The 13498-nt window shown below is 39.3% G+C and overlaps 1 protein-coding gene across 11 annotated transcripts in view; it reads right to left on the bottom strand.

Moving 5' to 3' along the window:
- Positions 1-13498, bottom strand: part of R3HDM2 (R3H domain containing 2) — a 198240-nt gene that overhangs the window by 60328 nt on the left and 124414 nt on the right. For 10 of the 11 annotated variants that reach the window (XM_070937993.1, XM_070937992.1, XM_070937995.1 and 7 more), the window contains 5 exons: positions 11971-12012; positions 9904-9990; positions 8681-8807; positions 4393-4471; positions 2530-2589 (listed from right to left, as the gene is read on the bottom strand). In XM_070937993.1, coding sequence (XP_070794094.1) covers positions 2530-2589; positions 4393-4471; positions 8681-8807; positions 9904-9990; positions 11971-12012 — 395 coding nt within the window. Of the gene's footprint in view, positions 1-2529; positions 2590-4392; positions 4472-8680; positions 8808-9903; positions 9991-11970; positions 12013-13498 lie in introns of those variants that run through there. The other variant, XM_070938000.1, reaches the window with a different exon arrangement.

Below are 13498 nucleotides of genomic sequence, written 5' to 3'. Positions count from 1 at the left end.
TTAGGTAATTCTTAATTTTTGACCAAAGTGGAGCCTGGAATTTCAGATGTAAGTCGAGCACCTTATGACAGGCTTGATTTTACGGCCATTTTTACAACAGTCACAGAGCGAGTCACTGTGGTTTTTAAATGAATCATGTGGTTGTTAAGCAAATCCATTCTTCCGAATGGTGGGATTTTTTTTTGCCAGAAGCCAGCAAAAAATGTCAGAAATTAGTAAAAAGAAAAAAGAAAAAAAGTTGCATGTTGTAGTTGTGTGATTGTGGGTCATTGAAACCAGTTATCAATACAAATGTTGCCAAATGCCTGAAATACAATCAGGTGACTGTGGGGGAGGAAGGCAGTCATAACTTCAAGAATGGGCTGTAAGTAGCTTTTTTTAAAGTCCATTGTAACTTCAATCAATCATTAAGCAACCAGTTGTAACTCAAGGACGACCTGTAGCATCCCATCGATTGATGCCTGCCCTCCTAAATTTACAGCCTTCCATAACCTGGCCCTCTCCAGTTGGGACTGCAAAGCCCAGCATTTTCTTCTTTTGATCATTCTTGAATTGTAATTATTTATTTTATTATTTTATTTTATTAGATTTATTTTATTAGAATTATAACACATCTGCAGGGTGTCAAATGGGAGCAGAACAAATACATATTTGTTTCCATATGAGTAGTGCTCAACTAGATCTTCCTGAAAACTGAATATGTGGGCAACCTTGGTCATTGGCTCCATAGCAGTTGGTGGGATGAGTTATCAGAGACACACCCTCATTCAGCAAATTTAACAGGGTAAAAGGTCAAGCTAAAGGATTGTAGAAAGCATCCATTCATTTAATACCAATGCGGGCACCTAAAACCATCACTAGCAAATCGGTAATATTGCCTTGCTGATACAATATTAAAATTTTATTAAAAATCATTGACAATCCAGAAAAATCTTCTCTACTAGTGGTTCATTCAGTACACTTGGGAGTAATGTGGACTCTTCTAGGATGGGCACTGAAGCAACTCTTCCCATAGTTTTATGCAATGAATGGCTTGCACAACCAATCCATTTCAAGTCATGTGTACTGGCTCTAGGAATAATGACTTAAATATCGATATATAACAGTGTTAATATTATAGGCACATATACCTAAGTAGTAAGCTGCCCAATATCATTTGGCATCAGCTGACCTATAAATACCAAGGAAAATAAACCTTCTAAAATATGAACCGTATCATAGCTCTTGGTTGAATCTTGGTATTTTCTGCCCCAAACAAACAGCTGTCAGGGTAGGATAGTTGAGCGTATGAGTTATTTTGTTTTATGATCAGAATAATTCTGGAATTAGATTGGGCCAATTACAAGGACGTAGTAACAGTAACCCCTGATAATCAAAGCTGAAAATCTATAACTCTCCAGTCAGATCTGTTCATATTACAGTACTTTTAGCCAGCTGAATTAGTGATTTTCGGCTAAACCTAAGAAGTTGGCCGGGCATTACATGATTACATTACATATATGATATATAGGCATGCGCACACACGCAAACACACACACTCGCACTGATTATAGGCCACTGAGGCTTAGCAGACATGTTTATTATAGACTCTAAGATAGCTTTATTGTAAAGGGTTGGAAAGTTTTTTGACAAATAAATGAATAGCTGCACAGTCAATTTAAGATGTTTCTAGCATGGGAGAAGATAATGATAAGCCGACTTTGTTTTTATATCAACTTTTTATTATGCTGAATTCAGAGAAAACTCTACGAGCTGCAATTTATGCAGAGATGTTCACAGGCGTAGCAATGCGGGTAGCTGTGGGAAAAAGGTAAAAATGCTGCCCATAAAAAAGAGATGGCTTTTGACTGCACGATTGTACTGCCCTCTTGACTTGGTGGACATCCCAAGGAAGGCTCTGAATTTTTGCGCAGCAGCAACCGCAGCTCGTACATTCAATTATGACTGGAAGGGCTCAAGCTGAAATTCTCATTTAACTCTAGTGCCTTCTGAATGATCGAGAATAATTCCAAAGATAAAACTGGGTGGGAGAGAAGAATCTTGGCAGCTATCCTAAGCTGCTTGAAGAAAGAGAAAATGAAATAAAATGTACCAAAATGGCTTTGTGGGGTTTTTGTTTTGTTTGGGTGTTGTTGTTGTTTTGTTTTGTTTTGCTGCTGGTTCAATTAGGAACCAGATAATGGTATACAGTAGCTGGGAATAACGTCTACGACATTCAGAGACATTATTTCGAATCCAGACGCAGAGTTTAAAAGGTTATTTGTAAAAATAACTAAAAGCAGGATACAAACAAGCAAACAAATGGAGGAAATGGAAACTCCACAGATGCTCTATACCAGTCCTGAACAAACAAACAAAAACCTGACTGGATCCTACATGCAAATGTACTAAAACTTAACCTGTTGGGGAAAAGAGGAGAAGGAAACAGAGCACCTGCACTTTCCATAAATGGAATATTTCCATCTCAAGACGAGAAAGCTTGTGGTCTCCACAGTTACCCTTACTCATAAATCAACCCGCCTTACTTACTTGTTATCATTAATAAATTCCAGGATCTCCTGTTCTAATTTTAGCAGCATCATCCTATCCCTGTTAAAAGAAAATCAAGGGAGAAATAAAGCGAAACATTCAGTGCAGAGAAAGAAAAGTCTCTTGGCAAAATCTGTAGATTTATGTCCTCCTCTTTTTCTAATATTAAGCTAAAAGCTCAAGGTGATTCAACAACAAAGGCACTGTTACCTGTTCTGCACTGACATATGCAAATCAGATGTAGCCAAGTTAAAAGCAGTATTATTTTTTTAGTTCAGGCTAAATTCATTTCTGCATAGAGACAAGAAGCATTACAACCCATAGGCACTCACACAATTTCTATTATTAAAGAGAAACTGTATTATCAAAACATAGCTAACTAAAGGCATTCAGTTTGTATACTGTTTATTAACGAAACAGAAGCAGAGTAGAGGAACTATTTAAAGGAGGATTTTTAGAATTATCACTATTCTTTGTAACTGTGTAACTCATACTCATTTCCCCCCTTCTGTTCTTGCATTTATATTATATAGAGTATATATACTATAGTATATACACTATACTATATACCGGGGGTGTCAAACTCGATTTCATTGAGGGCCCCTGAGGGTTGTGTTTGACCTCGGGGGGCTGAGTGGGTGTGGCTGGGGTGACCATGGCCAGGGTACCTGTGTGGCCAATTTGACATCCTGCAGCCCTCTGCCAGCGAAACTGGAGCCAAGGAGGGTCGGCAGAGGCACAGCGGGCCTTTTCTTCACTGTTTCCAGGGCGGCCCCACGGGCAAATCTAAGGACCCCAAGGGCCGGATTCGGCCTGCGGGCCTTGAGTTTGACATCCCTGCTATATACCATAGTATATAGTATAATATATACGATACAAACCTAGCATAGGAGGATATAAATGCATCTATTTTAACAAAAGTCTGTGCCGCTAGATTGCCGTCATAGTCAGTGGTTCAAGCTTTAGAGAAAGACTATGAGACCGAACTCAAAAACCAACAGAACCTTACTTAAGTTAACTATAGGCCAGCCATATTTTCTCTATCCAACCTATGCCACAGGATTATGCTACATCCCTTTTACACCTCTGGAGACACCGCAAAATGTCAATGAGCAAGCAAATAAGTAGCAACAAGCTTGCATCATGAATGATTCAGCTTTCCATGATTTTCTAAAGAGTCAGATGAATGATGGAACAAGGCTAAGATTACAGTCCAAGAACAACCCGAGTAGGAAACATCACGTTACAGTAAGAAAAAAACGTAATGAGATTTTATTTATTATTACATATTTCAGAAAATCTACAGGCAGCATCAACTTTCCCCTGCCAAATGTCGTCCTGTTATATTGGACTACATGACCAGGCAGACAATGGGGAAAGTTCTCACAAATATTCTGATCTCCATTAGTGGTAAATTGGTAATGGTAAAGAAGATACTAATGAAGCTGCAGACCAATCAGCGGTAGCCTATGAACTATTAGTATGATTCTTTGGAGCACTGTTACCAAGAACCTGGGCATTAGCCAAAGCCAAATCAAAGTCCAGATCTCACTGTTGCCGTGTCAAGTTCAAGACTTTCCAGGGCAAGATAAGCATAAAAATGCTTAGGAGTAGCAAGACTAGGTAAACTGAGAGGACACTCTAAATTATGTAATTCATGTTCATGATACTTACATCATTCCATGATTTCAGGAGGGCATGGAAGGCTGCTTAGCTGCTCCATCCTACCCTTAGCAGACACATACCAACATAAACATGTTAGATTTTTGGCAGCTAACACTACCCTTGATTATATATGTGCCTCTCATTTTTAATTCTGCATGCAGTTGCAGGATCCACAACATGACCACTCCTGGAACCTACCTTGGATTTTTCTTCAGTGTATTTACTAAAAATTCATGCAAATCTATTCCAGTGGAGTCTGTGTATTCCTGGCTGGAATCTATAACAGACAATAGAAGCAGACTCAAGAAATGACCTACTTATAGAAAAAGAAAAAAAGAAAAAAAAAGAAAAGAGGGAGGGAGGGAGGGAGGAAGGAAGGAAGGAAGGATCTGGCATTCACGCACCTCAATTTAATGCAGATGATGGAATGGACACAATTTCAGTATAGTCTTTTCCATTCATTGGGATACTCAAATGTTGCACTACAATTCCCTTTGTGCCAAAATACTGCTCAGAATAAGAGTAAACAATGGGAGCAATAGTCCAGCTCAAGTAAAGTCATAGTTCGAAAGACTATGAGGCATTTTCTGACAGATATTGCATGCACTTCAATGCACACTCCAAACTTCTCCCTTTAAATTCAACTTTAAACCTTTAGGCTAAATTGGAGGGTGAAATTAATTTTGAATATTTCAATGCGAGTATTTTCTTTACTACCCATTCCATACAATGGAAAGGGTCTAGCTTCTAAAAAGTTGAATATATAAATCCAGACTACAGGAAAACAAGGAAAGGCCTATTTGATCAAAGCATGTTGTGATACATCTCTGAAGTCTTGTTGTAACATTATCAGCCTCTATCAATGTAATCAATGAATTTGAGTATTTCTTAAGATGGTGAGGGGGATCATCATTACTATAAAATGACATAGGCCAGACTGATCTTATTTTTCCTAGAGTTCAAATTTATCAAACCTCAGTGCTTGATCATCAAGCCTCATATTAATGAAAATTACACTAATCCATCAGAAGAAGCTGCGTGGGACAAATCATCACATACCAGGGTTTTGTAATAAGTATGTTAGGTTCTGCATTATTTACAAAGTCTTTTGATCTCAGAGGAGGAGAAAGCCAACTCAGATGCTGTTAGTAGGTTTTGGCTCCTTTTATTCAAATTTCTCGTTCTTTTCATCCCAAATTGCAGAGAGTTTAGAGTTGCCACCTTAGGTGAATTGGCTGATTAAGTAGGCTCTGAGCTTTATAGGTCTATTTAACCAACCAGCAACAAATAGCATTTTTTTTCCTCCAGTAGAGATACACAGCATTTGTGATCATACAGAAAGAAACAGATAGCTCGTCTAGGGGAAATGCTGTGTACAGTGGCACCCTGCAGAGCTTAAATATTGGAAGCAATTATTTAGTGGGCTCAGTGGAAATGTGTATGCTTGCTATGCTATGTCTGCTGGAACACAGCATTCTCCAAGAAAGCAAACTCTCATACACATGCCTTCATGTGATTGCCCCATATATAACCCAGTCTTAGACCGTCTGTGTGCCGAAGAAAATGTGAACACAGGAATGCCCAATACTGGGTGATATATAGTATAATTGTTTCATGCAATCTGAAGATAGCTTTTCCAACTTTGCAGGTTATTTCCTGTGCCACATTACAATATATAATGGCAGTTTTTTCTCTTCTAATCCCCAGGGTTATTAGTTATTTTAAATTTGATTTTGGGAGGGGAGAGGGGGCAAAGTGAAATGTACTGCTACCTAAACTTGTAAGAATAGCAATACCATTTAGACTTATATGCCGCTTTACAGTCTTCTCTAAGAGGTTTACAGAGTCAACATATTGCCCCCAACAATCTGGGTCCTCATCGGAAGGATGGAAGGCTGAGTCAACCTTGAGCCGGTCACTGCTGGCAATGGAATGCAGAGTTCGCCTGCAATACTGCATTCTAACTACTGAGCTACCATGACTCTTAATTAAAATACCTTCACACATCTCTGAGATAGTGAAGTCTGTGTGCAGTGTGCCAATGGGAGGCAGGGAGGGAGGGAGGGAGGGAGGAAGTACTTATTTCAAGTGGACAGATCTCTTATCATGCTGTTTCATATTTCAAAAACACACATAATTAATTAATTAAATAACTAGTAAGGTAATGCACAGGTACTAAGATGCCATTGTAACAGTGCAGCAGTAAGAAAGAGACTCAAGTGAGGTTTAAGGTACAGGTAGTCCTCGACTTACGATCCCAATTGAGCCCAAAATTTCGATTGCTAAGCAAGGCAGTTGTTAAGTGAGTCATGCCCCATTTTACCTTTCTGCCATGGTTAAGCGAATCACTACAGTTGTTAAGTGAACCATGCAGTTGTTAAATCTGCGTTCCCCATTGACTTTGCTTGCCAGAAGCTCCCTAGGAAGGTTGCAAATGACAATTTCAGGATCTCGGGATGTTACAACCATTGTAAATACAGTTCATGCCGGTTGCCAAGCGCCTGAATGTGACTGTGAGGAAGCTGCAATGGTTTGAAGTGTGAAAAGTGGTCATAAGTCACTTTTTTCAGTGCCGTTGTAATTTTGAACGGGCATTAAAGGAGTGGCTGCAAGTCAAGAACTATCTGTACATGGAGGAAATTTGGGACAAAATTGTGACATTTTTTTTTTCATTTCTCAACCCTAGAAGAAAAGAGGAGGGAGGGATTGAACCGGGAACTCAGTATAGCTCTATCCCTTGTATTAGAAACTTTCTCAAATCACTATGGAAATGGCAAAAAGAAAAAAAATAGAGGTTTCTTAAATAAAAACTTACCGCCAAGGGGCGTGTGTATATGTACTTGTGTACATGTGTGTGTGTATATACACGTCTACATATACCCATGTGTATATGTGTATATGTGTGTGTGTGCACGCGTGCATGTATGCACAAATGTGTATTAACATATAATTTGTTACACTGAGACCATAAACTTCATCATGTACATCTTCATTCCAATCTGGTCTTCTGCCTCTTTGCTGAATCTTATCACCACCCATTTTTTGTGGGAAGAAATCCAAGTATTCTCTCACTGGCAGTGGGGAATATCATCGAAGTGTGCACTTTCAGGCAAATCTGAGTCTTTTCATGCACTTCCACAGTTAAGATTTTGAAAAATGTAATAGCATTAGTCTTAACTTTTATAACTATATAAGGTTGCAAATTTTTCCTTGACTCCGTCTTCAATGCAGTATAGTGGCTAATCTAGTCAGGGAGGCTCAGATACAGAAAATGACTGGGTGACTTGGGCCACGTTCCATCTGTTGTGGTCCGCCAGCAGCCTGCGGAGCTGGCAGCAGAGTCGGACAGTGAGGAGGCTGAGGAAGAACATGGGCCAATCCTGGAGGCTGGGGAAGGCCCGGATGAGGGCTCTGCGTCGGAGGCAGAGATGGGGCCAGAGCCATCTGGGAGTGATGTGCAGACTCCGGAGCCTCCAGAGGCTGACAGCAGAGAGGCAGAGGAACAGAAGGAGCCTGTTCCTAGTGCATGTATCAGAAGAGCTGCCAGAAGGCAAGAGCAACTAAAGCAAAAAGGACGACTTGGGAGTAGGGCCAAGAGATGATTGGCTCCTCCCATAAGGCTTAAAGGACCAGCAATGGCTCTTGGGCTCTTTGTCGGAAAACAACGTTGATAGACTTGTTCTTGTCTTGCTGTACTTATCTCTGGTCGGCGTCTTCTGCTTCTGAACTTTTGCCAAGAAAAGCCTTTGGCAGTTTGCCTAATTATACCAAGGTTGGTGATTAGACTGAAGAATTGTGTTATGAAGAATTTGTTTTGACTTAGTTTGGACTACACTGAGAATGAATTAATTCTCAGCTGTTCTAATAAAGTATGTTTGTTTTGAACTGTTTGAGTCTGGTAATACCTATTTGGACCTGGGTCACAACACCATCACTCCAACCAATCTACAGCACAGGAGTGTAGTTTATGGGCAGGAGTGAAATGCTCTGAAGTCTGCTACCGGTTTGCTTGGCTACCGGTTTGCTGCGCACGCGCACGCACGGTGTGTGCCAAACATGCACTTCATGCGCATGCGTGCCGCATGATTTCCTGCTTTCTAGCAAATATAAATCGCGTGGCACAGCTGATCGTCGGAAATACCAGTTCATCTGAACCGGTAGCATATTTTTTTTACTACCAATTCACCCAAACCGGTAGCTTTTATTACTACCGGTTTGGGAGAACCAATCTGAACCAGTAGCGTTTCACCTCTGTTTACGGGGGAAATTATGGCTATGTGTTCCTTGCAGAAAGATAAGATATGTAACTAACAAATAAATCATCAACAAGTTGAATGCCATCAAATATATTGTACAAGCTTCAAGGATTATTAAAACATGTTACTAATTCACTTTTAAAAATTTTAGGAAATTAATTTATTGGCATCATCCAGTTGCCTGGAATTTTGCAAAGAATAGGTTTGACCGGAACCTAAGATTTTCTTACCTCTAGACAACATTTTCTTGGGGCCCTTCTCTTTGTTTTTCTCTTTTTCTTCTTTTTCGGGACCATCTTTTGCAGATTTGTCATCTTCCTTGTCAGATGGGCAACTGATGTGCAAATGTATGATATCCTAATGACAGGACAAAAGCTGTATTTGCTGATGCTTTGCAATCAACAGAAGCTGGAAGCATCGTATGATCAACTTTTTGGATCTAGGAAGGAATTTTACTTTGGGTCAGGTTGGCCATCAATCACTGAAGATTCTGGCCTACCCTTCTCCATGTGGCTAAGTTCTCATCTGTGTGTGAGTTTTGAATATATATATATATATATAATATATACGTGGAATCAATAATTTTTATGTTATCAATGTTCCCTACTTATGAGGCAAACAGTAAATATACTAAAAAATACTGATTTGATTTGGACAGAAGGCTAGACTAGGCAAGTTGTTCTGTCCCTGTTTTTTCTTGCAGGAGGGGAGAAAATGTGATATTTCACACTAAGAGAACACTAAATTCTGCTTAGGGAGCCAACCAATAAATGATCAATTAGGTGTGACAATGGAAGGCTTTTCCAGATCAGATAGGTTAATAACTCAGTGGATTTTACACTGATATTTTCTAAGCATAGCTCGCTTGCTTGAATAATCTACAATGCTGGGTTAGTAAATCCCCTCTAGTATGTGCCACAATTCTTGATTTTGTCTTCTTATTACAGCATCCTATACCTACAGCACCCTACCTGAACTATAGTGGTTTACTATATGGATCATGGTGTGTATCATTTTCTGCATGGATTTGCTGTTCTACAGGTAGGAAAGATTCAATATGTAGATATTATTTGGAATCACTAGATAATTAAAAGTTCTTATTATATCCTGAAAGTTCCCCTTAACCCACTCTTCGTGATACAATCGTCTGTCCTGATCATGCTATGTAATACAGGCTTTCTTAATAAAGGGTCCAGAACATGAACTCAAACATATGGCAGTCTGTAATCAGACCATTGGAGATTACTGATATGCCAATGGTATATCAGTATCACTTTTAATACATCTTAATTTGGCTATCACATTGTCACAAGATGCTATTGGTTCAGACAAGTTTTTCCCAAGATGTTTTACCTTAATCTAGGCCAGAAATAATTAATATTGAAAGGGATTCTCTACACACACCCCTCCCACCAGCTGAAAGGGGTATTTATTTACTTGTTATTTGGCTTACTTGAGTTTCCAAAGGCCCATCCACAAAGGGACTAGAGGATTCTTCACATACAGCCAGGCTCCTCACTAATTTCAGTTTCGAATTTGACTGTAACAAACAAACACACAAATGCTTCTGAAGTTAAGATGCAGGTGACTACAGCCTCCTTTTGATGTGTCATGGACCTGCCAGTCACCTACTAGTAATTAAGGTAGCATTGATTTCATTACAAAGATAGATTTTTTTATTTTTTTATTTTTTGCCATGGAGCAATACAAAGGGTGTCAACTCCATCAACATTAGTAACCACATAACTGGGACAAATTTCCTCTCTTGGCATCTTAGATGGGATCCCATTATATATAATAATTTGCCACTCCATCTGACCTCAATTTCTACATGATCCTAAACGACAAACAAATACGTGATTTGGGCTTCTGAGTTGCAAATTCATTATATAGTTTATCCTCCCCCCCCCAATATGTAGCAAAAGTAAGTAACAAATAAGTAGATTCTTCCTGCCTTAATTCCACACCTACCATTCCATAGCTGGCACCTTACATGCAGTGGTGGGATTCAAGTAATTTAACAACCGGTTCGCTCAGGGTCAGGTTGGCTGTCATGGGAGGCGTGGCCCATCCCCGTCCTCCAGCTCCACTGCACATGTGGGACGGCCAACCTGACCCTGGGCGAACCAATTGTTAAATTAAACCCCCCATCCACCCCCTGCTTTCAAAGTGGATCCTGGGTGCTGCGCTGCGCTGCAATGGAGAAACAGGGAATGAAGCAGCCAGCACGAGGGAAGGAGGAGGAGTAGGGAGAAGAAAGAGGGAAAGCAGCCTCCTCCTTCCCTCTCACTGGCCACTCCATTGCCCATTTCTCCATTGCAGCACAGCTCCGTGCCCAGAATCCACTTTGATAGCTTGGGGGGGGGGGATTTAATAACCGGTTCATGCAAACCGGTGCAAACCAGCTGAATCCCACCTCTGCTTACATGTATTTTCAACAAGGATAGCTACTCTGGGTGGTTTGCCAGGTTCATTTAAAAATATGCTAAAAATAAAGCTTTGTCTCAAACTGGTTGAAGAATTTGTTGTGGGGAGCAAATGATGATGCCCACAAAATTTTACACAGGACAAGCCAATGTGGTGAAATATGGTTTCTTGAGAATGTATTGTACACATTTTCATAGAAATAAATAGAAATAAATTAATTTAACTCCAAGGACTACTAGTTGGAGGCTGTATTAATGTAAAAATATTAAAAGCATTCATGACAAATGCCTAAAAGACCAAGCTTTAATTCGGTAATGATTTACTGTCAAATTATAAAAAAGTAAAAAAGTAAATAAGTAGACTTATTTATTTTATAATACTTGTAAGCAGCTTCAAGATTCTGAGTGGAACTAACAAAGCAGGAACTCTGGGCTGCACCAATTCAGCCTGGAGTGGTGGAAAAGTATGAATGAATTCTCCATCGCAACCAAAAAAGGAAAACAAAACCCAGCATGTGGTTAACAAGCATGCCAGGCAAAATGAGAGTGAGCTTGGCTTTCTCACAGTGTGACATTCCTCTACGTATAGAAAAAAAAATTAGATGGGAAAGATTTAATAATGGGGCATTCCATCACCACCCTGACTTATTGTATGCAACGGACCAACTGAGACATAGCTAAAACAAATGAGATTCAAAAGCCAGAGCTAGGACAAATTTTAACATGTTCACATGCCTTCCAGAAGGTAGATAATTTTCATCATGCTTCTCCAAAAACAGTCTGCTCTACGGTTGTGCTGTAGCCACAGAGAGAACAGGGGCCTTAGCCTCCCACCTTGAGATGGCTAGATAAAGTGCATGTGAGTTATTCAAAGGGAACACCTGAAAAGTCCTCATGAGATCTAGGAATAAAATGCAATAGCTGTGGCATTCTGAGCCTTATAATCGGTTATGAACTCAGGTTGAGAAGTACTGAATCTGGCACCCTGTTAGGAAGGCTGGGATTCAGAACTAAGGATGGAAACAGATTTAGTGTCACATCACCATCTTCTGAAGTATAATGATAATGCAAGATAAAAAAGATGACTCTCTTACCTTAGCTCTTTTTCTAGCATGTCCGTGATTGGATGTTCTCCTCTGTTTAAGAAGAAAAAAGATGGGAGTAGGAAGGAGGTAAAAAGTTATTCTGTGCATTCTTTATACATGCTAAGACACACGCTAGGAAAGGAATGAATATGTTATTGCATTGACTTGTTTGATTAAGGAGGGAACGACAACAGCTTTTATAAAAGACTGGAAATCCTTTTTGCTGACTTTTGCTTTATAGACTTTTTGCTGAAAATGGACAAAAATGAACTGATTTCATGATTAGTTAATTAAAAATATTTTTTATGGGAAGAGCGGAACTATGATATGCAATATGTTAGGAAGGAGGTGATAATTGCTATGTTTGTAACTGCTGCAAAGAAAATTAGAAGTTGGCTCTTTAGACAATTTCCTTTTTCTTTTCTTTTTTTTTTAATTCTTCACTTTTCTTTTACCTTTTAATAATCTTTTTTTTTCTTCTTCTAAGTTTCTGTCATTTTTTAAAATCTCAGTAAAATCTTTTAATTAAAAAATCATAAAAATATGAATATGTGCTATAATAATGTGCCTCCCAAGCATCCCCAAAGCTTAAAGAAGCAGGGGTGATAGGTACTGCAAAGTGTACAGTTGACCTGGAGAAATTACCTCTATCCATAGATGAATGACAAAGGCATAGCAGTTGAAATCCAGCAAGCACAAATAACAAAGGAATCAGTTACCTAGAAATGGCAGTACTCTCCCTCACTGGATGTGTTAGACATGCTGGCTGCAGAATTCTGGGAGTTGAAGTACACAGGATTTTAAATTGCCAGAGTTGAAAAACACCACTTTCACTCTTTGTCAAATCATTTTGTCAATGAATTAAATTAGGTTTCTGCACTTGAAAGATGGGAGTCGGTAGATCAAATTACTGCTTCGTTTTCAGGATTCCAATATTCCCATATTAACTTTAGCCAATCTTGTGTTATCCAAATATGATAGAAATAAAACTCCCAAAATTTTCATCCAGCAGAAATCTGGATGGCTAGGTGGCCCAGTGGCTAAGACGCTGAGCTTGTCGACCACAAAGTTCGAATCCCTAGTATAGGTCTCCTGCGTGAGCAGGGGGTTGGACTAGATGACCTCCAAGGTCCCTTCCAACTCTGTTACTGTTTTACACAGAGCACCAGATTGGTGATGCCTGTCCTATGCCTCTCCTTCCTTTCTTCCTTTTTTAAAACCATTTGTCAAACTGTATATATACTATTAGATTAGCATATGAAGGAGGCAGCAGCTGCTTTTCAGAATTAACATAGGCACAATGCTGAACATTTAACACATTCTCTCTTCATCCAATTGATAATAAAAGATTATGGGGTTTCCATCTGGTTAAAAGAAATGTTTGTATTACACCAAGAAATGATGGTGGTTTCTCTACTGAACTATATACTTGCTTGCAAAGGAAAGATATCGTCAGTCCTAGTTAGACCTGTTTCTGAACTCTTGTAAAAGGTATAAATGTACTTAGCCAAGGGGCTTGGCGTTAGTTGATTACTTC

The sequence above is a fragment of the Pituophis catenifer genome, unplaced genomic scaffold, assembly GCF_029215685.1.
Source record: "Pituophis catenifer annectens isolate HBS135680 unplaced genomic scaffold, rPitCat1.0.hap2 SCAF_2, whole genome shotgun sequence".
Taxonomy (NCBI): Eukaryota; Metazoa; Chordata; class Lepidosauria; order Squamata; family Colubridae; genus Pituophis; species Pituophis catenifer.
This window is presented reverse-complemented; position numbering and strand designations above follow the sequence as displayed.